At 42.5% G+C, this 25,542-nt stretch overlaps 1 protein-coding gene across 1 annotated transcript in view; it reads left to right on the top strand.

Annotated features, from left to right (window-relative positions):
- Positions 1-25,542, top strand: part of VPS13B (vacuolar protein sorting 13 homolog B) — a 5,424,989-nt gene that overhangs the window by 2,577,620 nt on the left and 2,821,827 nt on the right. The window contains exon 24 of the mRNA XM_044065647.1: positions 6,784-7,004. Coding sequence (XP_043921582.1) covers positions 6,784-7,004 — 221 coding nt within the window. The remainder of the gene's footprint in view (positions 1-6,783; positions 7,005-25,542) is intronic.

Raw genomic sequence — 25,542 nt, 5'->3', positions numbered from 1 at the left:
ATATTTTAGGGTTATGCATCTGTTAAAAGAAAAAATGTGTAGGTAATATAACAGCTGAACAAATATGTTGCAAATTTGTCTAGTATACATAATCTCCTTAAGAACAAGTTAAGTTTTAAGTAAGAATGTGAAGTTGTTCAATCTCGCCGTTCATTCTTTACTGATGGGTTCGGAGCCGATCCCTCGGCTCCGATACGGCCGTTAGCAAGCTCAAGGTTTTCCATTTGCTCGAGACCCAGCCCCTTATCCCATAATGCACTGCTGGAATTACCTCAGATCTAATTTGCCACAGCACGGATCTCTGTGGTTCCAGCTTGCTCGAGCCTAAATCTTCATAGATTATTCAAAAAAAATCGCAATTTTTTTCTTTGTCTTTTCTTCTATTAGAAATATTTATATACTTATAGTTCACTTGTTAGGATAGTTTTTGTAGCCCCCTGTCCCTGTTAATACTATATTTGGTGTGTTTTTCTAGTAGTAGTGTGCATTGGTAGTTAGATTAGAGTTAGTGGTAGTTTGAGTGCTTAATACTGTTTAGCTAATTTTGGCCCCCTTTTCTTTTGGGCCATTGTTTCAGTGTTTATTGCTGGATTGTGTTCCTATTACTACTAGCCAGCCTTTGGCTTTGTTATTGTCGATAGTGGTTTTGGTTATTGGACATGTTTGAGGAAAAACAAAAGCATCCTAAGTCTGGGTTCAAAAAATGCCCAGACTGCAGACAAAGGTTGTCCGTTACTGATACTCATGTGCAATGTGTATACTGTCTAGGAGCTCTTCACTTGTAAGAGTCATGCAGCATATGTCACTCTTTTTCTTCCAGGGTTACATTAGAAAGGAAGAGGAAATTGGTGGACAGGGGTTTACTAAAACACCCTTTTGTCGAGGCGTTGAGTGACCAGGATGGGGACAGTAATTCCTCTCGTTCTCCCCAATCCTCAGGAGACTCAAAAGCCACAAAAAAATCTAAGAAAAGTGAGGATGCTGGGTCATCGGTTCCACAGTTCTCAGAGCCGAGTGTCCCTTCTTTTGGGATCCAGTCCACTGTTCTCAGAGTTGCCATCATCTCCTATTCTCCAATCTGCACCGTCGGTGCACTCGTCTAGGTCCTCTGTTAGTCTTTCTGATCTGGACATGGACCGACTGGTACAGAAGCTGTTAAGGGCACCAGGCCTAGCTAAATTGCTGTCTGCTCCGACCCTGGTGTCGGAACCGAAGACCATTACCCCGGAATTGACTGCTGCTCCTCCGAGTCGTACTGGGCATTCAGAGCCGGAGGAGGCTGACCTGATAATCGAAGAGCCCTTGGAGCCGACACCTGCTCCAGTGTTGTCGGTTGCATCTACTCGGATGTCCTTGGCACCAACCAGGGACTCTAGGAGCTGACATTCTCCTGTCGGGTCCGGTGAGGGTAGTCACACCGATTTGTCAGTGCAGACTCTCCTCTCGGGGCTTCGGCTCGGATGAGCTTGGCTCCTACCTCGGGCACGGAGCCCACAGCCTCGGAGCTGAGGGGCTTGAGGTTCCTCCGACTTCTTCCCATCGGAGCTGTGATGCCTTTGAAGCCATGAGGTGAGTATTGTCTCCTAAGACTTCCTCGATGTCAGGATTGGTCTCTTCTTCCCCTAAGGCACCTGGGTCCGCTTCTGTTTCCATCAGCTCCTAATGTAGAGACCCTGTGCCTCAGGTAGCCCCACTGGGTGCTCCCTCCTCTTCTGAGACTTCCCCGGATGTTCCTACTGAGGAGGTTCCCAGAAAGAGAGTGTGCAAGAGGAGGCACCTGGACTCCCCACAGGAGTCTTTGACATCTGACACTGACTTAGATGAGTCAGAAGGGTCCCCCCGATCCCCCTCTGAGGATATCTCCTTTGAAGAGATACTTGAGATCCTTAGGCAGAGGGGTGATTGACATTCCAAAAACCCTACTGAGGATGAGTCAGTTCTCCTGAAGGCTTTCGGTTCTCAACCTTCCACCTCTTGGGTGTTTCCACCCCATGATGAGCTTATGGACCTGGTCTCTTGTAGGGCGTGGGAGTCACCGGAATCTATGGAACCTGTCCCTAGGAGGCCCAACAAGTTAATTTCTGCCCCAGTAGATAAGTCCTTTTTGACCAAGGGAGACCCTGTTGATGCCATGGTGGTGGCGGCAGCCACCAAAAAGGAAATGTCTGCGACGTCCTCGTCTATCCATCCTCCTAACAGAGAGTCTAGGATTATGGATAGATATGGGAAACGCATGTTTAGTTCAGCGACTTTCGCACTTAGATCACTGAACTACTTGACCCATTTTACCAGACTGCAGAGAGATCTTAAGGAGTTGGGAGATACTCTTCAGGGTATGGTAGCTGCAGGTGCTCCCGATAAAGTTGCCACCCAGCTTGCTACCCTAAATTCAATTGTAAACTCATCCATACATCTCATATCATATGCAGCTGATGGCACGAGTAGGACGACAGGTACAGGAGTTGCCCTTCGTAGACACTCCTGGATGTGCCTCTGTTCCTTCGTGGAGCCTTTCAGGTCTTCATTTGTGAATACCCTGTTTGACGGCTCATCTCTTTGGGCCTAAAGTAAAGGAAACATTGACCAGGTGTGAGCAAGAGGGAAAGACTCTGTCTGCCATAGGAGTCCGTTTTTCCACCCCTACTTGGCCTTATCCCAAGGGCCAAAGGGGAGGGAAGATGTGGTTCCAAAAAGCCCAAGGAGCTTTTCAGGACACACGTGGTGAAACCCCCTGTAGGGGCAGAGGAGGGGGTTGTAATGGAAGACGCTGCCCTCGCGGCAGAGGGGGTACGCAAGAGCAGGGTGACAGAGATCATTTCTCTGGTCAGCCCTACCAGCACTCCTGAGCGGAGGCCCGACTGTCCTGCGCTGTAGGCAGTCGAGGGTCGCTTATCTTTGTACCCAGAAGCCTGGCTAGACATAAAAGACAGATGGGTACAAAGTATCGTTTCCAGAGGGTATTTCATACCGTTCTCCTCTCCTCCCACTTCCGTCAGGAGAATCCCGTACGTTCCACCCAGTCACAGAGAACAAGCAACTATAGAGGGCCACAAGTTGCTAGAAAAAAAGTCATCCAGCCATTACCAGCAGACCAAACAGAATTCGGAACTTACTCAAGATTCTTTTTGGTTCCAAAGAAAACAGGGGACTGGAGACCCATTTTGGACCTCAGCAGATTCAACCAATTTTTCAAGAAAGAGAAGTTCCGGATGGTCACGCTTCAGTCCATACTTCCCTTTTTAGGGAAAGACAATTGGATGTGCTCAATCGATCTAAAGGATGTGTACTACCACATAAAGATGGCCAGGCCATCCAGAGATCATCTGCATTTCCGGCTGAGAGCCAGTCACTATCAATTCCGAGTCCTGCCCTTTGGTCTCACAACAGCCCCCAGAGTGTTCACCAAATGTATGGCAGTGGTCACGGCTCACTTGAGGCGTCTATGATTCCAGGTGTTTCCGTACCTAAACAATTGGCTCCTTACCTCCACCACCAGGCATCAACTGATTCAGGCAAGAGAATCCACTCTGACACTCTGCAACCACTTAGGCGTTACTGTCAACTTAGAAAAGTCTGCCTTGTCGCCATCGCATCATATCGTCTTTATCGGGGCAGAGTTAGACACTTCAACCACCACTCTGCGTCTACCTTTCGAGAGGGTCTCACTTCTTTGCCAACATATCAGCTCACTGGTGTCAAAAGACAGAGCTCCTGCAGCAGAGGTCTTAAAAGTACTGGGTCTGATGGCAGCAGCAATCTTAGCCTTACCATTAGCAAGGATGCATATGCGGATTCTTCACTGGCTACTATTCACTCAATGGTCTTATCAGGAACTTCCAATGAAGCATATGATTCTGATAACAAATTCTTGCAAGAGAGACCTTCAGTGGTGGTTGACATTGATTCATGTCACAATAGGACGTCCATTTGTACTACCCCCGCCGATAGCCACTGTGACCACAGACGCTTCCCTGATAGCATGGGGGGGGGGGCATTTTCAGGGAAAGACTGCCCAAGACACATGGACGGATCAAGAATCACATCTGCATATCGATGCTCTAGAGATGAGAGCAGTACTTGTGGCGTTACAGTACTTTCAGGACTCTCTTCCTCTAGGGACAATTGCAATTCAGACAGATAGCATGTCAGTGGTCTGGTATTTGAATAAACAGGGTGGGACCAAGTCTTACCCTCTTTGCCCAGAAGCCCTCAGAGTTTGGCAGTGGGCTGTGTCATCCCAGCGCTTTCTGTTGGCGACTGCATCCCGGGGAGATCCAACATAATAGCAGACAGACTGAGCAGGGCAATTTTGTTGCCACACGAGTGGTCCTTCAGTCAGGACATTGCGGACAGGATTTTCCGCAAATGGGGCCAACCTTGCTGCAAACTTTTGCCAGTCACATCAACACCAAATGCAGAAGCTACTTCGTCCTGATTCTCCTTCCAGTTCAACCCCCGAGAGATGCACTCATACACGATTGGCCCCCGGGTCTCCTATATGCATTTCCTCCGATCCCGCTAATACAAAGATTTTTACAGAAAGCAAAGTCGCTGGGAAGGACCATCATTCTTATAGCCCCCCATTGGCCTTGGCAGATTTGGTTCCCATTTCTTTATCATCATCATCTCTTGGAGGATCCATGGATTCTGGACCCAGTTCCGGACCTTCTGACACACCCGTTAGGAGATCTCCACCATTCATTGCAGTCCCTGAAGCTGACAGCTTGGCTGCTCCAGTTCCCCACATAGCCAGGCTTCACAACCTTTTTTTTATCACACGAGGCAAATCCTTTTGTCTTCTCACAAACCTTCCACCAGGAGATTATATCATAGTAAGTGGAAGAGATTTTCCATTTGGGCTTCCAAACAGAACATTGATCCTTTTCACGCTCCCTTGACATCTGTATTGGAATTCTTAACTATTATCTTTAATTAAGGAGCGGCAGCAGCTACAATTCGGGTTCAGTTAGCTGCCATATCTAATTTCCATCTTGGAGTAGCTGGACTAAATCTTATGGCCCACAAGTTGTCCAAGGCTTTACTTAAAGGGAAGTTTCACATGAGGCCTCCAGTAAAAACTCCTTATTCCCCCTGGAATCTGAATTTCATGCTATCTGACATGATTCTTCCCCCATTTGAACCTGCATCATCTTGTGATCACAAATATTTGTCATGGAAAACCATTTTTCTAGTGGCCATTACTTCCGCCCGCAGAGTGTCAGAGCTTCAAGCCTTGTCTATCACACCTCCTTATATGATTTTTCATGCTGATAGAGTATCTCTCAGGACAAATCCTTCCTTTTTACCTAAAGTTTGTTCTGAGTCTAATATCAATCAAGTCATTGAATTGCCAGTCTTCTTCCCCAACCACTCCAACAAACTAGAGTATATGCTGCACAAACTAGACATTCATAGATAGCTCAGATATTATTTGGATAGGACAAAAGATTTTAGAAAATCAGACCAACTATTTGTTTCCTTTTCTGAAGCCAGGAAAGGTAGACCGGTGGCTAAAGCAACCCTTTGTAAGTGGCTATCTGATTGTATCACCTGTGTTTATTCAGCAGCTAATATGCCCTTACTACAAAGAATTAAAGCTCATTCAACCAGAGCAGTTTCTACATCCTCTGCATTTCAAGCCAAATTGCCCATTGACAACATCTGTGCTGCAGCCACTTGGTCTAAGCCTCATACCTTTATCACTCATTACAAGGTGGATAAGGCCTCCAGGGACAGGGCTTCCTTTGGTTCTATGGTCCTGAAAAATATACTCCCGTGAGCCATCCAAGATTGAGGGTGCTAAGGATGCTACCCATCAGTGAAGAATGAACGGCGAGATTGAACAACTTCACATTAAGAAGTTATGTACTCACCATAACGTTCCATGTGAGTTGTTCCATCTCGCCTTCATTCTCACGTCCCTCCCTCCATCCCCCACCTGGCTGACAGTTGACCTAGATGTTAGTCTCATCCTGGTAATTAATTTCCTTCCTTTTTCCCTCTCTTAGGAGAGTATTCCTTTTACAAGGATATGGTACATGCAGCAAACAAGATCTGAGGTAATTCCAGCAGTGCATTATGGGATAAGGGGCTGGGTCTCGAGCAACTGGAAAACCCTGAGCTTGCTAATGGCTGTGTCGGAGTCGAGGGATCGGCTCCAAGCCCATCAGTGAAGAATGAAGGCAAGATGGAACAACTCACATGGAAAGTTATGGTGAGTACATGACTTCTTATTTTAGGAGTTTGCAGATGTAGGGTTAGGTCTTTAGTTTTGTATCTTGGGTTTTCCTGTGCACCCAAAAGTGCAAGCAGGGGTGGCTGCCCTAGATGCAGTCTGTTAACATTTGTAATTACCAGGTTAGAATAAGTGCTTGTCTGTCCCAGAAAGCAGACATTATCCATAAATATTGAAGGTTCACATGTCAGTCAGTGTTTGTTAGGACTAACAAGGAGCTGTTGTATTTCTGTGTAATAGCCAGTTGTTAAAGAGCTGTTAATGTGTACATATGTACGTGCATGTGCATACAATTCTTTACTCAGCTTGAAGGTCCATTTGGTCAGGTTCATCAAATGGGTTTATTGCCCAAGGTGCCAAATGACCTTGCTACATTGTGGGTGCCACCAGTTGTTTTAATTTGGTAGAGCACCCAAAATAATGCTGTACATTCCTCATTTTGGTTGCGTTATAGCTGATACTGTACGAGCCATCCAGTATGGATGCAGTGGGCTAGTACGTACACTTTTATGTCGCTAAAATCATGAGACATTTTGTTCTTTTTATAGGTGATGCTTTTCCATGGGCAATTAACCTGCATCTCTTCAGTCTGTATACTCTACTGGGACCACAGAAAGCATTACATTTGGTAGAACCAATGAGCTGCACATCGACTTTGGCTGTTACTTCTCACAAAATGCCAACATCAGGACCTGACTCCAGACACTCATTTGTTGTTTGTCTCCATGTAGACCTTGAGTCACTAGAGATAAAGTGCTCAAACCCCCAGGTTTGTATGTTTAATTAATTGAAGAGAAACTGAAAACAACTTCATTTAACTTAAATTGTCTCATATTTAGCAGGGGAAGCTCTCTTCCATTAAAACTCTGAGCACTTTTTTCCTTGCTGGGCTATCAAAATCACGGTGGTTAAATTAGGTTTTTGCTTTGAAGTGCCCTCAAGTTTGGTAATTTAAACTGTTCCTAAAATATAATAGCTTTAGCATAAAATACATGTTTAGCTATGAACTTAAATAAGTTTCAGATGTTTTGATTCTGTGTGCTTAAAACATGGCTGTACCCTCTCAATCTGTCCATGCATTTGCTGACTCTTCATGCCTTTATAAAAACCTGTTTATTTTTCTGCATCCCTAGTTTGGGAATGAGGGATATGTTCTGAGTTTCAGAACTTTTAGATGGGCTTGAACTTGCTAACATTTTATATTTGTAGACTTGCCATAATTTGCAGAGTGAACATTTTAATTACTGCTGTATACAGATGATTACCCAGTATAGCCTGTTTTGTATTTCTATTAATGTAAACTGTCGGGTAAGTGAAGTGGGTACAGCCTTTGTGTTTGTTTTCCATAAAACAATCTGGATTTCACTTGTCTTTTATAAAGTAATAACAAAAGACACACCAGATTCTTGTTTCTTTTTTCGCCATATGTTCAGCAGTAGAATATGAGAAAAAGAAGACTGTTCAACTAACATCTGATAGAAGTTGTAAGGTCTTAGCAGAGTTTTCTTTTTTTAAGTTGGGTGGCATTTTTTGTCTGGGTTAGCTAAAAAGCTCTGTCTCTCTGTAGTATATGCAGGATGATGTACAATACTAAATACATAGTTAAAACATGTAGGATTGGTGTTTTGTTGAATGTATGAATGTACATGTGTTTGGTTTGATGCAAAAATGGTTAAGCGGACAGATTTTTCTTGTATCCACGAGGAATGTATTTATTTTGCAACATTGTTCTCCAATTCGAATTATAAAATGGGACTGCACTGCACAAAACATTTAGTTAAAAACAGTGCTTTGATTAACAACTGCAAACAAATCATAGTTTATTTCTAATCAGATTTACTGCTAATTTTGAACAGAAGTTCTTGAAATGAATAACAATGCAGATTTCCCTGTACTGTCTTTAAGAAGTACTGCCAAAGTGAGGAACAAAGGAGACCTCACACTAGTTGAGGCACTTTTTTAATTACAGAACCCTTTGTAGGACTGTGTCTGGATATATGTTCAAATGATTCAGTTGCTAAAAGTGCCACCGGCATGGTCAATGGAGAACAGACCTTGTTTAATGGTTAGCAGGATTATTGTAGATCTCTTCTCAAATGAAGTCATTGCATATGCTCAGCCAGGTTAATTATGATTGTTTGACTTTATAAACAAGCCCTGCAGATGTGGATGCAACCGAAGAACACAACTTGACAGAGGTCTGATCTCTAGCAGAAGGATTAGTTGCAACTTTTTGAAAGCAGCACTGGTGTCAGTAATTTGCTCTGTTCTCTGTAACAGTAGCATGAGCAGTAGTTCTAACAGTTTCTGTGCGTTGCCTTATAGAGGGATAGATTCCTGTCCTAGAGACTCCCCATGCTTTGGAACAGGATTCCAATCTACATTAGGCAGAGCCCCTCACTAACACTCTTCAAGAGAAACCTTGACGAGTGGATGGGAAACAGAAAATTTACCCCGGGGATAACTGCAGTGGCTCTGCTGGACAGAGGCACAGGGAACTAATGGCTGTGCTGGACCGAGGCACAGAAAACTAATCTAAGGGGGCGGGGAAAGCTAACACATTCTGACTAGGCTTATAGATACCCTCGGACAGATAGCCTAGTACTTACCTATAAATGTATAGATAGACTTAGCTATTTTATTTAAGAAGAGTAGCTTAAGAAGCTGAAAAAGATGCAACGAGTGTAAGTTGTATAGATTTGAGCAGTAATCCCATGATCTCATGAGTAATTTTAATTGTCAGGAGACAACTCGGTGAAAGTGTATTTTTATCAAGTTTCCTCTTTTTAAATCATCTACTGTAACTACTTGCCCTCCTCTTGCCCTGTGGCTTTGTGCTAGCGTGCTCACCAGACTGCCCCCTAAAATAACTGCAAATTCATCCAGTGTTAGTTCCTGACCAAGCCATTTAACAGAGCAATCCCAGCTGTAAACCGCAATCAGCAGCCTGCCTCCATAAGTTCAAGCAATGTATGTAAATGCTATTAATCAACATATTCTGAGCAAAGTTTAACCATAATATCTAAAAATAAAAGTCCTGCACACCTAGATAAGCGCGGTGAGCACACTATCACAGACACCTTGCCGTTTCCACTCCTTGGCTGGAACCTTATCCACTCAACCCATCCAGGTCCTTGTAACTGCTCTTTTTAATATAAAAGTACAGGTTCTGGCATACCCCTACTGCTCTTGCCACTTTCACTTATTGCTATAGACCCCAGTAACAGGAAAGTTAAAAAAACAATACAGTATACTGCATATAATTCTGTACATAGGTTAACTGAGTTTCCCACTATTAGTTTTCATACCTACTGATTGTCTCTGAGAAATCCTTTGTTTCTTGTTTAGCCCATCCACCCCCACTCATTACCTCACATCCTGCCTACATCTGTAGAAGTCCCCTAGAACCCAGGGCACCATTTTTAAATCATCTACTCTAATTACTTGCCCTCCCCTTGCCCCACGGCTTTGTGCTAGTTTGCTCTCCAGCTAAGTTGCAGGAATTAATTGCTGCTCTGTTGAATCTTGCACTTGAGGTTATTTTTGAATGGAAATGCTTTTTTTACTGCAAAGAACTGTGTTTAGAGGTAATTGAGCTGCAATCAGTGATGATAAGAACTTATCAAGATTGTTGTTTGCTGCTAGCCCTCCGTATTGCAAAGTGTTCTACACTGTATCCAGTTGTAATTAGCTACTGTTAAATGTTGCATTTATATCCTGCTGCCACTGAATTTTTTAACTTGTTGGTTGGAGTTTTATTGTAATATATTCTTAAGTCTTGGTTGCTGCTTCTGTTTTAATATTGTTACACTGTAAGTGGCTAGCAGCTTTGTTAGTTCTTCGCACAAGTCTTTATGTGTATAGCTGGGGAAAGCTAAATGAAACTAGCTGTTACTATTAGGGTCTTTAGCAATGTTCAAGCCTGTCTCACACTGATATAGACTGTAGACTAATGTCTTTCCTAAGTCTGTCCAAACCAATAAAAAGAGCCCAGTAACTATAACTTAATGCAGTAGTAATATTATCTGCAGGAATAAACTGCCGATGCTGTGTTTTTCTTTATACTGTTGTTTAGGATATACCCTGTAATCACTGTCTGGTGGTTTAAACCCCTTACTATAGTCCCTTGTAACCTTTTTTTTTCTTGGTTTTTTTCTCCTTTCCTCCTAGACTGCGCCCTGAAATAACTGCAAATTCAGCCAGTGTTAGTTCCTGACCAAGCCGTTTAACAGCACGATCCTAGCTATAAACGGCAATCAGCATCCTGCCTCCAAAAGTTTAAGCAGTGTATGTAAATGCTTTTAACATATTCTGAGCAAAGTTTAACCATAATATCTAAGAATAAAATTCCTGCACACCTAGATAAGCATGGTGAGCACACTATCACGGACGCCTTGCCATTTCCACTCCTTAACTGGAACTTTACTCACCCCATCCAGGCCCTTATAATTGCTCTTTTTAATATAAAAGTACAGGCTCTGGCATACCCCCTATTGCTTTTACCCCTTTCAGTTATTGCTACAGACTCCAGTAACAGGAAAGTTAAAAACAGTAAAGTATACTGTATATAATTCTGTACATAAGTTAACTGAGTTTCCCACTATTAATTTTCATACCTACTGATTGTCTCTGAAAAATCCTTTGTTTCTGGTGTAGCCCTGCTCTGTTCGCCCTCGCTACGCTCGGGCTCACTTCGCTCACCTCCCACGTCCATTCCCATTTCCTGTATACCTATCCACTACTTCCAACCACCCTCTAACTCCTCCCCTTCCTTTACCCACGCTACCTCTCACAGCCTACTCTTGACTTCCTTACTTTTAACACAACTTATATTCACTTTTCACCTGTTTTAGTACTTTTCATTCCACTACTATCTACTAACCCCTCCCAAACTCGCAAGTCAGTCACCCTCATCAGATCAGTTTATAATCTCCCAACTGTAAGACTTCTTTCCATCCACAAAGATGACAGTCTCAATGGTTTCTTCCCTACTCCTACCTCCATTACTACTATTACACACTATCACATCTTCTCCCACACTCTTAACCCCATGCATAAAATCCCTACCAACCCTCACTCATGCATCCTCTCCTACCCACACCCATCTCCATATCTATCCTTACAATGAATATACTATTCCCTAAAATAAAGATCCCTCCCTCCTACCTTCTAACATCTAAGAATAAGGCAAAGTACCTTAACAAATACCCACTAAAAATGAAACCTTACTATTTCCCAAGGACCTTGCTTCTGTCAGGTGACACATCCAAACCCTGGTCCTACTACAACCCCACAAAATACCTCTCCCAGTACTAGCCAATCATCCACATCAAATAAACAAATTTGTTTCTTTTCTATCAATACTCAAATTATCCTTAACAAACTAAGCCAATTTCATGCATGGGTATCTCATCATACCCCAGATGTTATCTCTGTAACAGAAATTTGGCTTAAACCCCAAAATCAAGATAACGATATTCTCCCCCCTGGCTATAACATACTTCGCCAAGACCGCATAAAAAGAAAAGGTGGTGGTTTTGCCATAGTTTACTCTAATAACCTCAGTCTGTCCCATCCTGAGCAACCAGTTCCCTCCTTTACACCTGCAGAAATACTGGCAGTAAACCTTAAACTTAATGACTATATTATCATAACAGTTGAAGCCATATATATTCCACCAGGGGACAACATTCCCCTGCTGGAAAAGATACATTCATATCTTTCCCAAAATATCCCTAATGAAACTATCCTTTTTGGAGATGTTAACATTAACTGACTGAACCTCAGCAATCCAAACTCTCCCCATCATATAAATCTCTATGGATTTTACACAACTAATCTCTCAACCTACCCATACTACTAACTGTCATTCTCCAAGCTCCCTGATAGACTGGATGCTTGTTTCTAATCCCAGTAAATACCATAATCCAGAAACACGACCAGACTCCCTGAGTGACCACTCACATATGAAAGTGCTCAGGTATACCACCCATCTTTCTAAACCACACCAGCTTATCACTTGGTGTAAGCTTTACAACTTTAACCCTGACACGTTTAAAACCCTTCTGTCTAGAATTAACTGGAACTTGCTTACACAGCTCCCACTAGATGATGCAGTAAAAGCCTTCAACTAACTTTCATTAGCATTTTAAATTATCTAGCTCCACCCGGAAAAGTACAGATAAAAGCAAAAATCTCACCCTAGTTAACTAAAACCACCCGTACTCTTATGAAAACCAGAGATAGGGCTTGGAAAATATGGGTTCATTCCAAACTTCCAGCTGACTTACAAAAGTACAAAGAACTTAGAAATCAAACAAAAAAAAAACTCATCAACAAAGACAAAAAAGATTTCTGTTATAATCCCCCAACAACATTAAAATCTGATCCAAAGAAATTCTGGAATGCTATAAACCAAATACAACCCGACCTCACCATATCCATGTCCTGACAAGCCACCTGAAGAGACTGCCAACAAATTCAACACTTTCTTTATTGAATTCATTTCCAAACTTTTTAACCATAACCCCTCAAACAATAACATTTCTAACCTCCCTGATCCCCCCCCCAACTACTAACACTGAAAACTCCTTCTCTTTCAAACCTGTTCCCACTAACTACATCAAAACTCTACTCTCTAAGCTCAAACCTTGCTCTGTGTCTGCAGACAATATCCCCTTCATAGTTTCTCCAAACTGCTGCACACTCCCTTGCCATGCCTTTATCTATCCTAATAAATCAATCTATTCTCTGAATCTACAGTTCCATCTATCTGGAAACAGTTCTGCACTCTTCCTATTCATAAAGGAGGTAACTCCACAGAAATCTCTAATTTCAGACCTATCGCTATCCTCTCCCCTCTCTCAAAAGTCCTAGAGAAATGTATACATAAGCAAGTTATGCATTATCTCATACAGGAAAAACTGCTCACTCCCTCACAGCATGGTTTCTGTCCCAAGCATAGTAATACCACAGCTCTACTATCCTTCCTCAACATTATTTCTCTAGCCAAGATGGTCATAAACTGATATCTTGTCTAGTCCTTGACCTGTCAAAGGCTTTTGACACTCTCTCTCGCTCTTTGCTAGATAAACTTACAGGCCTTAACTTCTCCTCTGGGACAGTCTCATGGTTCTCTAGCTATCTCGCTGATAGCAGTTAGCGAGATAGGACTCAACACTATCTACCCCCTTCCGGTAAGAACAGATGTCCCCCAAGAATCTGTTCTTGGACCTCTACTTTTTAATATCTTCACCAACTCACTTTACTCCTCTTGTCCTCAGTCTGTCATTGTTCAATATGCAGATGACGCTACAATCATCACTATTGCTAACTCACCCTCTGAACTACTAAGTAATACCCAGACATCCTTTAACTCAGCAGAGACATGGCTCACAAATAACCAGCTCATCCTCAACCCTAAAAAAACAAAATTGCTACTGTTTCTTCCTAAGTTATTTAACCACATCAAGCTTTCCTTCTCTATAACATGCCTAAACAATACCCCTATAGAAGTCGAAACATGCACAAAACTACTTGGCATTACTGTCGATGATCAACTAAAATTTGATCTGCACATTAACAGTTGGGTCAGAAAAAACATCAAAAGCAAGGACTGCGGTACAGGAATAACAAATTCCTCACCCCTGAAGCTAGGATTACTCTGTCTCATGCCTACCTTCTACCTTGCTTAACTTATTGCTCCCAGATACTCACAAATCTGAACTCCTCCCTACTCACCAAACTAGAATCTACCTATCACAATATAGCTAGATGTGCATCTCAACAAACGTATAAATCCCCACCAATGCCTTTCCCTAAAATACCTGAACTGGCTCAAACTACCACACCTATTTCTCCAATCTCAGCTCCAAGTCATACACTCCATTCTATATCAGCCAGCTTTCTGCCCAGCTGTATCATCCCTCATCCCCCTCTATTCCCCTATCAGACATCTCCGAAGTGCAAACCAAGACCTATTAACTGTTTACAAACCTAAATCTAAGACAGTGTCCAACTTATACAGCTACCACCCCTCTTGCATGGAACAAACTTCCACTAGAAATAAGGAACCTTACTCACCCCAAACAATTTAAGCTAGCCACCAAAGACTACTTTAAAAAACACTGAGAGGGGGGAGGGTGGCCCAATGGTTAAGGTGGTTGCCTTACAAACACAAGATGCAGGGTTTAAGTCTCACAAGGGATAATTGGCTAGGCTTACAATGGCTCGCAAGGGCAGTTAGCCTAGTACTAACTTATGAGCCTGCCACTGTTCGCAGCCTGCCTGACCATAACTAACCAACATAGTCCTGTTTAACTACTACATCCCATTCCTTCTATGTAACTTCCAAAAATTTTTCCTATAGTCTGTGTTTTGAAATTTAGATTAGCAAACTTTTTTTAAACTACAACATTTTTGCTTCTTATGCTTTAACTGCTGTCATGCTTTTGTTTACAGTATTGTGTAACTTGGCAACTACTGAATGAGATTTGTAACTTATTGAATATCTCTATAGTAATTTTGTATGTTTTGGAACTTTTCTCCCTGGGCCTCCGCTGAAAAAGGGCTTTGGCTCAGTCAGACACTCCTGGTCAACAATTGTATTATTTATTTATTTATTTATTTGCAGTTTGTTTGCCAGGGTAGTCCACTGGGCCACTGGGGCCCGTTTTCAATGGAGACCTGGGGAGAAAAGTTCCAGAAAAAATACAAATAGATAATGAAAGGAAGTACAAATACAATGAAAGGAAGCCAAATACATGAAGTCAATTTCAGATAAGACAGTTATACATGGTATATAGTACATTTCAGATAAGACAGATATACATAATAATTGGTCAGTTACATTTGTTCCATGGTATAAGTCACATTGCTCATTTACAATGTTCAGTGTTCTTTTTTACACACACACACACACACACACACACACATATATATGTATACACATATATACACATATGTACAGAACAGTATTTGAAATTGGGATAGGTTTGTAGTAGTTAATGGATTCATTGAGATATTTAGAAAAACATAATGAATGTAGTAGGTAGTGACAGGTGGTAAATGAGTGTAAACACATTAAGAAGTGTGTACAGTCAGTGATAGGTGGGATGGGAGCAAGAACATATCCATCTTGAAGTAAGGTGGGTGTAAAATAAAATAAGTAAAAGTTCTCTTAAGTGGTGTAACCCTGGGAGATATTTATTTTTGATTGCATCCCCTTTACATTTCAGGACCTACCACTTTGCCTTTCCCCATTCAAACTTGACAGATTGGCATTTTGGCAAGTTTGCCCTCAACAACTTGTGTGGCATCTGTAATTTCATGTAAACAAGCCCATGCAAACTTGAGGAAAAACAGAGTTGGAGAAGTAGAGAGAGTGTCTTATTTTGTTTTCACTGCACCTAGAATTCATGTGATACCTTTTATTAGAACAATATTGAGTTTACAGGTTGGCTGTTAAGTTTTTATGATACAGGTACATCTGCCTAGCTCCTAAACTTGTATCAGTACAATAGATGGTAGCACAGTTCTTGTACATTGCATTGTTTTCTTTCAGTGTACCAGCCTAGCATTTCTTGCCTGTTATTGTTTTGTAACTTGAATTGCAGTTTTACATTGAGTCTGTTCCTGCCTGGTGATAGGCCTGCAGTTGTGAGTCTATTCCTCCTTAGTGTAGGCTTGCAAGTTGATAGTCATGACAGTGATTTCAGATGAAATTGATGAAATCTCGTTATCTTATTAAGGTTTTCAAACATTAATTGTAGTGTTCCATTTTCCACCCGTCTTAAAGGTTGTTGGAACTTAATTCTTTCCTGATTTTTTTTTTTCTGACAGGTGTAGCTGGAGACTTATTGTTAGTACACACAGATGTTTGACATGGGTTTTTACAGTTTCACATTTAGTAGCCAGAGGTATTTTACATGGATGTTACAGTTTCATATTTGGTAGTCACAAGTGTTTTTTGCAAATCTTACAGTTTCACATTTGGTAGTCGCAGGTTTTTAACAGCGAGTTTGATGGGTACACATTTTAGTATTGGTTTCTACAACAGTGAATTTCATACTGAAATTGCTTTGTTACTATATACAGAGTTTATTCTGTTTGACAACAGATTATTTGTTTAGTTGGTCTTCTGCTTTTGCCAGATTGGTAATTTCATATTTTTGATTTTCTTGACAGAAATGATGGAATTTTATTTTGCTGAGCTTTAAAATTTTTTTCGCCTGTGCAAATAGTTTGCTTACTTCAACTGTCATGCTCTGTCTTCTGTTATTTCAACCCTCGCATATTTTACTACTTGCAGTTGTATATCATTTTGTCTTGTTATTCCTTTAAAAAGAGATGTAAAATTAAATGATTGTGTTTTTGTCACTGTGCATCTTTACATTCTCCTCTGATAAGCCGGCTAACTGACTGTGTTTAAATCTTAGGCCCCACAACTCAGGACTTTTGTTAAGAGGGTTTTTGAGTGTAGTTTATCTCAGCTGGGATTTTTCAGAATGAAAATTAAAAGTTTTAATGCCTCTACAAAATTGATAGTCTAGTACAGCAGTTAATTTGGACAAACGTGGTCCTAGTTAACTAAACAGTCTTCTCTCTTGCACCTGCTACTCAGGAAGATAAACTCCCTTTTTAATAAATAAAGAAAATGTTTGACTTTAGAAATACTACATCTTCTATTACCGGCTAATTAATAAAAAAGTTGCAGTTTAACTTTTATTTGAAATTTGAGGAGGAAATGAGGAGAATTAGGATGTATGAGGAAGAATGTGCCTTCTGTTCATGTGGCATGGCTCCTAGCAAAAAACTGTTTAGAAAGGTTTTTATATCTTGGCCTCTACCAATGATTACTTTGTAGTGCATGGGGCATGGTGGTTATGCTCTGATATCTAGAAAAAGACAAATCAGTTAAACACTTCTGTAGTGCGAGACCCAGTCATAACAAATGTTCAGCACCCCTGTTTAACTTGTTACTGTCGGGTCTCACTCTAGGCAGTCAAATCTGCCAGTAGTGACCAACAAACTACAGCAGCAGAATAAAAAATGATTTATTTCTAACTGCTGTCTGTACCACTGATGTTTCCCTGACTTACAGACATAGAAAGTTGTTATAATGTCAGGATTTCTGTTGGCCTGTATTTTCTTAAGGGTACAAAGTCTGAAACTTAAATTTATAATGTTATCTTGTCGTAGTTCACCTTCATTCTTGCTGGTTGGGTTCAGAACCGAGCATCGGTTCCGTCTCGGCCTTATTACTAAGGCTGGAGAGCTTTCACTGGCTCAAGGCTAAACCCTATCCCATGATGCCCTGGGAATGTAACCCAGATCTCGTTTGCCGCTAAACTAGATCGGGTGCTTTTCCACTGGCTCAGGCTAAGTGAAAAGTTTTCTTTTGTATTTTCAGTCTGAATACTGTTTTTTCTTCTTGAGATAGTTTATTAGTGAACTTAGGATTGTTCTAGGTTTGTGTTAGTTGTGTTTTTTTTATCGCTTGTTGCAAACTACTGTTGTTGGCTGTCTTTATCGCTAGGCCTGGAACTCCCTATCCCCTCACCAGAGTAGTTCCTTTTCTTTAGTCCCTGAACTCGTTTAAATTAGAGGGTTCGGTAAATTCTTTAGTTTCTGACGCCCATTTAAATTAGAGGGCCCTTCTTTTTCATTTCCCTTTTCTCAGAGGTGCGTTGTTTAAGTTAGAATCGTCTCTTCTGCTAGAGGAGATCGTCATTTAAGTTAGAGGCCTCTCCTCTAGCCCTTTTTTCCTCTTTCTTACTTGCTTACTTAAAAACAAAAGTGAGTGTTTTTGCTAACAGTTTTTGGTGTGGGTATTTAATCCCATTGTAGTTGCCATTTTTTGACATTGTGGTGGTGTTTCTTGTTTCAAAATGTCTAAGCAAGGGAAGGAAGCCAAACCTGGATTTAAAAAATGTGATTCATGTACCCAGAAGATGTCACTAACTGACGGGCACACCAGTTGTGTGTATTGTCTGGATGCTGTTCATTTGCAGGACTCCTGCTCCATCTGCCGTGGTTTTAGTTCTCGGGTGTTGCAGGAGCGAAGAAATAAACTTATTGTTAGGGGGTTGCTCAAGGGTCCTTTTAATGAGGCAGTAGAAGGTACCCAGAATTCCTCTAAGTCTTCTCAATATCCCAGACTTCCTCTAAGTCTTCTCAATATCCCAGATTGAACAAATCATCAAAAAGGGCTTCTTCCTCAGCTCCAACATCTGAGCCAGCAAGGAAAGTTGCCAAGGACACTACTACAGACCCGAAGGCTACTGGGCCTGAAAAATCTTCTTTGTCAGTTCTGCTGACCTTATTGGAACTGAGCAAGAGTCACAGACGCATCCGGTCTCCAAACTTGGAGCTGATCTCTGTGCCGCAGTCACCTTTATTACAATCTGTGGCTGGCAGTGTGAAGTCCTGCGCCCCGTCATCTAGTTCCTCCAGGAGCTTGTTGGATGAAGATGTGGAGCATTTCTAAAATTGTCTCGAGTCCAGTCCATAAGGATGTGGAACCGACACCCATTACTGCCCCTTCTTCTCTTCCTCCTCTGACCCAAGTGGTATTGGAGCCAGAGTGTATGGGTGTCTTTGTGGTAGAACCGTCGGGCCAGAGACTCGCAATTGGGTTCTCGGTCCCAACTAATGCTCTGACTTCTTCTGTTCCATCTTCGTTCAAAGGGTCTGGAAGCTGATGCTCACCCATCGGGTCCGGGGAGGAGAGTCGGATCGGACCTTTGTCGGGTCTGTTTTTTCCTCTCGGGGCATCAGTGCAGGTGAGCTCAGTGCCTACATCGGTCTGGGAGCCTACCTCCTTGGTGCAGGGAAGGTCACCAGGCTCTTTGGAGCCAGAGGCCTCCTCGGGCCCGGGTCGTGGTGCCTTCGAGGTGATGCGGAGAGTACTGTCTCCTCCGGCAGCTCCATCCATTGATCCAGGCACTCGTCCCCCAAAAGAGCCAATTTCTACCTCTGCTCAATCACCCCCCCCCCCCAGGTTTAGGGAATCAGTGCCCCAGGATGCCCCATTGGGTGAGTCTTTCTTCCAAAACCTCGCCAGAAGATCCCTCCGGAGAGGACCCTCGAAAGAGAACCTGTAAGAGGAAACATCTAGACTCCCCTGAGGAGTCTGTCACTTCAGATACAGATTTGGAGGATACAGAAAGGTCCCCAAGGTCACCCTCTGAAGGTGTCTCTTTTTGAGACATTCTTGAGATCCTGAAACAGAGAGGTGGCTGGAAAACCCTAACCCCATCTGAGGATGAATCTGTGTAGCTGGAGGTATTCGGTTCTCGACCCTCCACCTCTTGTGTGTCTCTGCCTTTCGATCAGTTCCTTGGGGTGGTGAGTAGAAAGACGTGGGCCTCCCCAGAATCAGTGGAACCTGTTCCAAGGAGGCCAAACAAGTTTATTACTGCCCCTGCAGACAAAGATTTTCTAACCAAGGGTGTTCCAGTAGATGCTATGGTGGTGGCAGCGGCCACCAAGAAGGAGATGGCTGAAACTTCTTCATCTGTCCATCCACCAAATAAGGAATCTCGAACGATGGACAGATACAGGAAGCGTATTTTCTTGTTAGCGGCCTTTACCCTCTGGTCGCTGAACTACCTAACCCACTTTACCAGACTTCAGAGGGATCTCCTAAAGGAGTTTGGAGATACCCTCCAAGGTTCTACAGCTGCTGAGGTGTCAGATAAGGTCTCCTCTCAGCTTGCTACCTTAGGTTCTCTAGTTAACTCCTCCATGCGGCTCATATCCTATGCAGCTGATGGAGCGAGTAGGGCAGCAGCCACAGGAATAGCTCTCAAGAGGCATTCCTGGATGCGTCTTTGTGAGTTTGCTGAACCCTTTAAGTCTTCCTTCATCAATGCCCCTTTTGACGGCTCGTCCTTGTCTGGGCCAAAAGTAAGAGAGACTTTGACCAGGTGCGAACAAGAAGGCAAAACTCTATCGGCTGTGGGAGTACGTTTTTATGTCCCTACCAGGGCTTACTGCAAAGGCCAGAAGGGCGGAAAGATGTGGTTCATAAATCCCAAGGAGCTTCGCAGGACGCACATGGTGATTTTTCCCCCGGGGCAGAGAGAGGGAAACAACAACGGAAGACATTGTCACTATACCCAAAAGCCTGGCTAGACATCAACCAAGACAAGTGGGTACAGTCGATTATATAAAGAGGATACCACATACCCTTCTCGTCCCCGTCCCCCCCCCCAAGATCAAGATCAGTCCCAGACATTCCACCCTGTCAAAAGGATCAAGAAAACCTAGAGGTTCAAAGGTTGCTAGAAAGAGTCATCCAAGAAGTCCCTACAGACCAAATCGGGACCAGAACTTACTCAAGGTTCTTTTTAGTTCCAATGAAAACGGGACTGGAGGCCCATTTTGGATTTCAGCAGACTAAACAAGTCCATCAAAAAAACAAAGTTCCAGATGATGACACTGCAGTCCATACTTCCCTTTCTGGGATAGGACAATTGAATGTGCTTTATCAATCTCCAGGATGCCTACTACCATATAAAGATGGACAGACGATCCAGGAGATATCTACGCTTCCAGCTGGGAGCCAGTCACTACCGATTCAGAGCTCTGCCCTTTGGACTCATTACAACCCCCAGAGTGTTTACCAAATGCATGGCAGTAGTCATGACTCACCTGAGACGGGTAGGATTCCGGGTGTTTCCATACTTAAGGCGACTGACTCGTCACTGCCACCACCAAGTATCTACTGACCATGACAAGGGATGCCACTATCCATCTATGCTCAGAGGTAGGCATTACTATAAATTATGAAAAATCTGCCTTGTTCCCTTCACAGCATATTACCTTCATAGGAGCAGACTTAGACACAAAACACGATAGCAAAACTGCCTCATGAAAGGGTACTAACGCTACGCCATCAGATTTCAGTCTTGCTCATGAGGAAGAAAGTACAAGCAAAGTTTGTTCTCAAGGTCCTGGGTTCAATGGCAGCTGCAATAACATTAGTCCCACTGGCGCGTCTTCACATGAGAGTATTACAGTGGCTACTGTTTGCTCAATGGTCCATGATGTCACAAAAGATCCTCATTACAGACACATGCAAGAAGGACCTACAATGGTGGCTCCAGTACACACAGATAATGATAGGCAGACCATTTGTTCTTCCCCAACCTGTGGCTACAGTGACCACGGACACCTCCCAGATAGGGTGGGGGGGGCATTATCTGGGACAGGCTGTCCAAGGGACTTGGCAGAAACACGAATACCACTTGCACATCAATGTCCTAGAGATGAGAGCGGTGCTTCTGGCGTTGCAGGCATTCCAGAGCTCTCTTCCACCAGGTACAATTGCAGTATAGACAGACAATATGTCCGTAGTGTGGTACATCAACAAGCAAGGTAGAACCAGATCTTTCCCACTGTGTGGAGAGGCTCAAAGGGTATGGCAATGGGCAATATCTTCTCAAAGTTTTCTGATTGCAACGCTTATCCCGGGAAAATCTAACATGATTTTTTTTAAATAGTATTTTGTTTTTCGGGGGGGGGGGTCAGAAATATGTGATAGGCTGGCTGTTGACATGTGATTTTATGATGCTCCTATTTAAATTATAAGGACTGTTTATTGTGTTATAGCACTGAGGAAGGGTGTTTAACCAGAAAGCTTTGCAGTAATAAATTTGTTTTTGCCTGACGTGGTTTTGTTATGAATTCTTATGCCTCACAAGTGGTCCCTGAAACAGGAAATTGTGAACCAAATTTTTCGCAAATGAGGCCAACCTTGTTGCAACCTCTTTGCCATACCCATGGAACTCCAGATGCAGCAGATATCTTTCCCTAATCCCCCCTCTGGGGGGAGTCACCAAGGGATGCACTTGTTCACGATTGGCTCCCGAGACTTCTTTATGCCTTCCCCCCATTTCCACTAATACACAAAGTTCTTCAGAAAGCCAAATCGTTTAGTTGTAGGCTAATTCTCATCGCTCTGTATTGGCCTAATCAGATATGGTTCTCATTCCTATGGCCCCATCTCCAGGAGGAGCCTTGGATCCTGCACCCAGTACCGGATCTTCTGACTCACCAGTCAGGAATGCTCTATTCCTTCATTGAATCTCTCAAGTTGACAGCGTGGCTGCTCCACTTCCAATTTTAGCCATGTTTCCGAACATATCCCCTGCAGTGTGTCACATTTTGGACTCATCCCATAAGACTGCAACTAGAAGACTGTAGGCTAGTAAGTGGAAAAAGTTTTCTTGTTGGGCTTCCAAGAATAATGTAGATCCCTTTACAGCCCCTGTAACTACAATTTTAAATTTTTTAGCAGAACTTTTCAATCAAGAGGCAGCTGCAGCTACAGTAAAAGTTCAATAGGCTGCAATATCCAGCTATCACAAAGGAGACATGGGCTCAAAGATAATGTCTCACAGATTATATAAAGCTTTCCTGAGAGGAACATTCTTACTAATATCTCCAATAAAAGAATCACCACCTCCATGGGACCTCAGTTTAGTACCGAGTTTGCTGATTCTCCCTCCCTGTGAACCATCTTCCTCCTGTCAATTGAAATTCCTTACCTGGAAAACAGTATTTTTGACAGCTATCACTTCAGCCAGGAGGGTCTCAGAACTACAGTCTCTGTCTGTACGCCCTACCTATTAAATTTTTCGTAAAGACAGAGTCTCTCTTAGAACTAATCCAGCCTTTCTTCCCAAACTCTGTTCAGAGACTAATTTGAATCAGTCTATTGCCCTGCCAGCCTTCTTTCCAAATTATGGCAACAAGGCAGAATACAAACTCCACCAGTTAGATGTACACAGGCAACTACGTTTCTATTTGCATAGAACCAAGGAGTTTAGGAAATCTGATCAGCTATTTGGTGACTTCTCAGACAGCAAGAAAGGTGTGCCAGTTTCAAAGGTTACCTTATCAAAATGGCTTACTAACTCTAATTCCAATGCTTATATTTCTCATCATAAACAATTGCCAGGAAGGATTATGGGTCATTCAACCAGAGCAATTTCAACTTTGACTGCTTTCCAGGCCAGATTACCTATGGATTTGATCTGTGCTGCAGCCACATGGGCCAAAGCCCATACTTTTATCACTCATTACAAAGTAGACATGGCCTCCCGGAACAGGGCATCCTTTGGTTCCACTGTTCTGAAGAGGTTATTCCTTTGAGCCACCCAAGAAGAAAGGTGCTGAGGACGCTGTCCCAACCAACAAGAATGAAGGTGAGATAGGACAACATAACATAAAGAAGTTATGTACTCACCATAATGTTCCATGTTTATTGTCCATAATCTTGCCTTCTTTCTTGCATCCCACCCTCCTTCCCCCTACCTTCGCTCCTGGAGGAACAAGAGGAATTTTTTGTTGGGGATTGCCTACATATATACTCTGGTTCCCTTCTTGCCTCATAAGACGTAGGCTGGGGATGATTGGTATTTGGTCTGGAGTAAAGGCTTTGTTTGTATTAGTAGCTTGCAAACAAGATCTGGGCTACTTTCCCAGGGCATCATGGGATAGAGTTTAGCCTCGAGCCAGTGGAAGCTCTCAAGCTTTAGTAATAAGGCCGAGTCGGAACTGAGCATCAGTTCCGAACCTAACCAGCAAGAAAGAAGGCGAGATTATGGACAACAAACATGGAACGTTATGGTGAGTACATAACTTTTTATTTTGTTACTGCAATCCTCAGAAAACCACAGAGTGTATGAGGAGCAGGTCATACATATGAGGTAAAAATCTGGACAGTTGAGGGGCATGGCAGGGTGAGTGTTAGCTGCTTCATCGCTGAAACATAACAGACGGTGTTACGCTGTCTTTCTGACAGTGCTCACAAAGTGCTTTATGGCATTGAAAGCCAGCAAAGCACTTGACGCTTTTTTTGTTTTCTGTATCTAGTAGTTTATGGAGCACACAGCTCCAGTGTAGTACAAAAAATTCTGATTGGGTCTCTAATCATAACCCTTTATTGTGTGTTTTCTGCATGGATGCCAAGATTCACCTCTTGAGCTTTGCTATCAAGGTGAATTTCTTGGCATCCCTATGTTGAACACATAATAAGCAGGTTATCGGCAGCCTACTCATGATGATCTATATTTTACATAGGAAGTGGTTTATTGAACTGAAGAAAAAATATGGAAAAATCTGTTTTTAAAGGATGTTATCTAGGTAGGAGCATGTGAAAAGGCAAATGTTGCTGTGTTTCAAAAGACAAGGATTTATAGAAAATTGATGCTGTGGATAAAAAGATTGTTGCTTCTTTATACTTCTTGTTAATGGTTGATTGCATTTCATACATAAGTAGCATAGTATTGGGGATCCTTGTGAGCTCAGGAGTATAACTTGGATTTTTAGAACTTTGCAGCAGCTTCAAGGGTATTATCTCCCTGCAGTACAAGAAGACCTGTAACAGACTACACACAGCACTACTGTTTTCAGTATAGCTTAATCATGGTGCTAAATTCACTGCATTCATTGCTGAAAATAAGTAGTTTCAAGTGTTCATTCATAGTACATCTGCTAGGATTTTTCATCACAACAACAAAACTGTCTCTTGGTAAATTTGGTATATGCCTCTGATTTTAGTTTTTGAAAGATTTTCTTGTTTGAGATAAACATCTCAGTATTATTTGGAAACAAGCAACCAGATTAAATCCACTTTCATAAGCAGTTTTACAAGGCCTAAAAGATATTTCTCTAGCAATCAAATGCTTGGAAAGGGCAGATTATTTCTGCCCAAGATGATGATTTTTCTCTGTCATGTTTGTAGTAGTAGGCATTTTACCGTATATCTGTTCATATACAGCCAGGGCAGAGGAATTGTAATGAAGCCTGAAGGTCAATTGCAACAAAAGTGACCAATATTTGATTAGTCACCCCTGTACCAGATGAGCCAAGCAAGAATGGTGAAGAGTGAAGGTGTGTGACCTGTTTGCCTCTTTGGGAGGGGGGGGATTGGCAGTGACCTTTGCAGAAGTGAGAGACAGCCAAGTGGTCAACCCCAGCCCACTGCATGCCCTCTTTCCCCACTTAACCAAGTGGTAGGGCTATAACAAAAATAAAACCTACAAACAACCTTAATGATGACCCCTTTCAGCCTACTCTTGCCATCATTAAGGAGGGAATAAATGGGTTGATTGACCCAGAGGAGGAGTCATGATTACTAGACAGTGGGAGCAAAAAGTCCAAAAAAAATCCTTTCAGAGGTGATCCTAATGTAAAAATAGGCTTTCTAGTAATTCTGTTTCATCGTGAAGTATTGCTGTTTTTCTTTCAAGTGTAAGCTTTCTTTCATAAGTTCACAGGAGTACTGGGCTGTAATC

Source organism: Protopterus annectens, chromosome 3.part0 (assembly GCF_019279795.1).
Source record: "Protopterus annectens isolate FY-2018-M chromosome 3.part0, PAN1.0, whole genome shotgun sequence".
Lineage (NCBI taxonomy): Eukaryota > Metazoa > Chordata > Ceratodontiformes > Protopteridae > Protopterus > Protopterus annectens.
The sequence above is the reverse complement of the archived record's forward strand: the minus strand, read 5'-3'. Positions and strand labels throughout refer to the sequence as shown.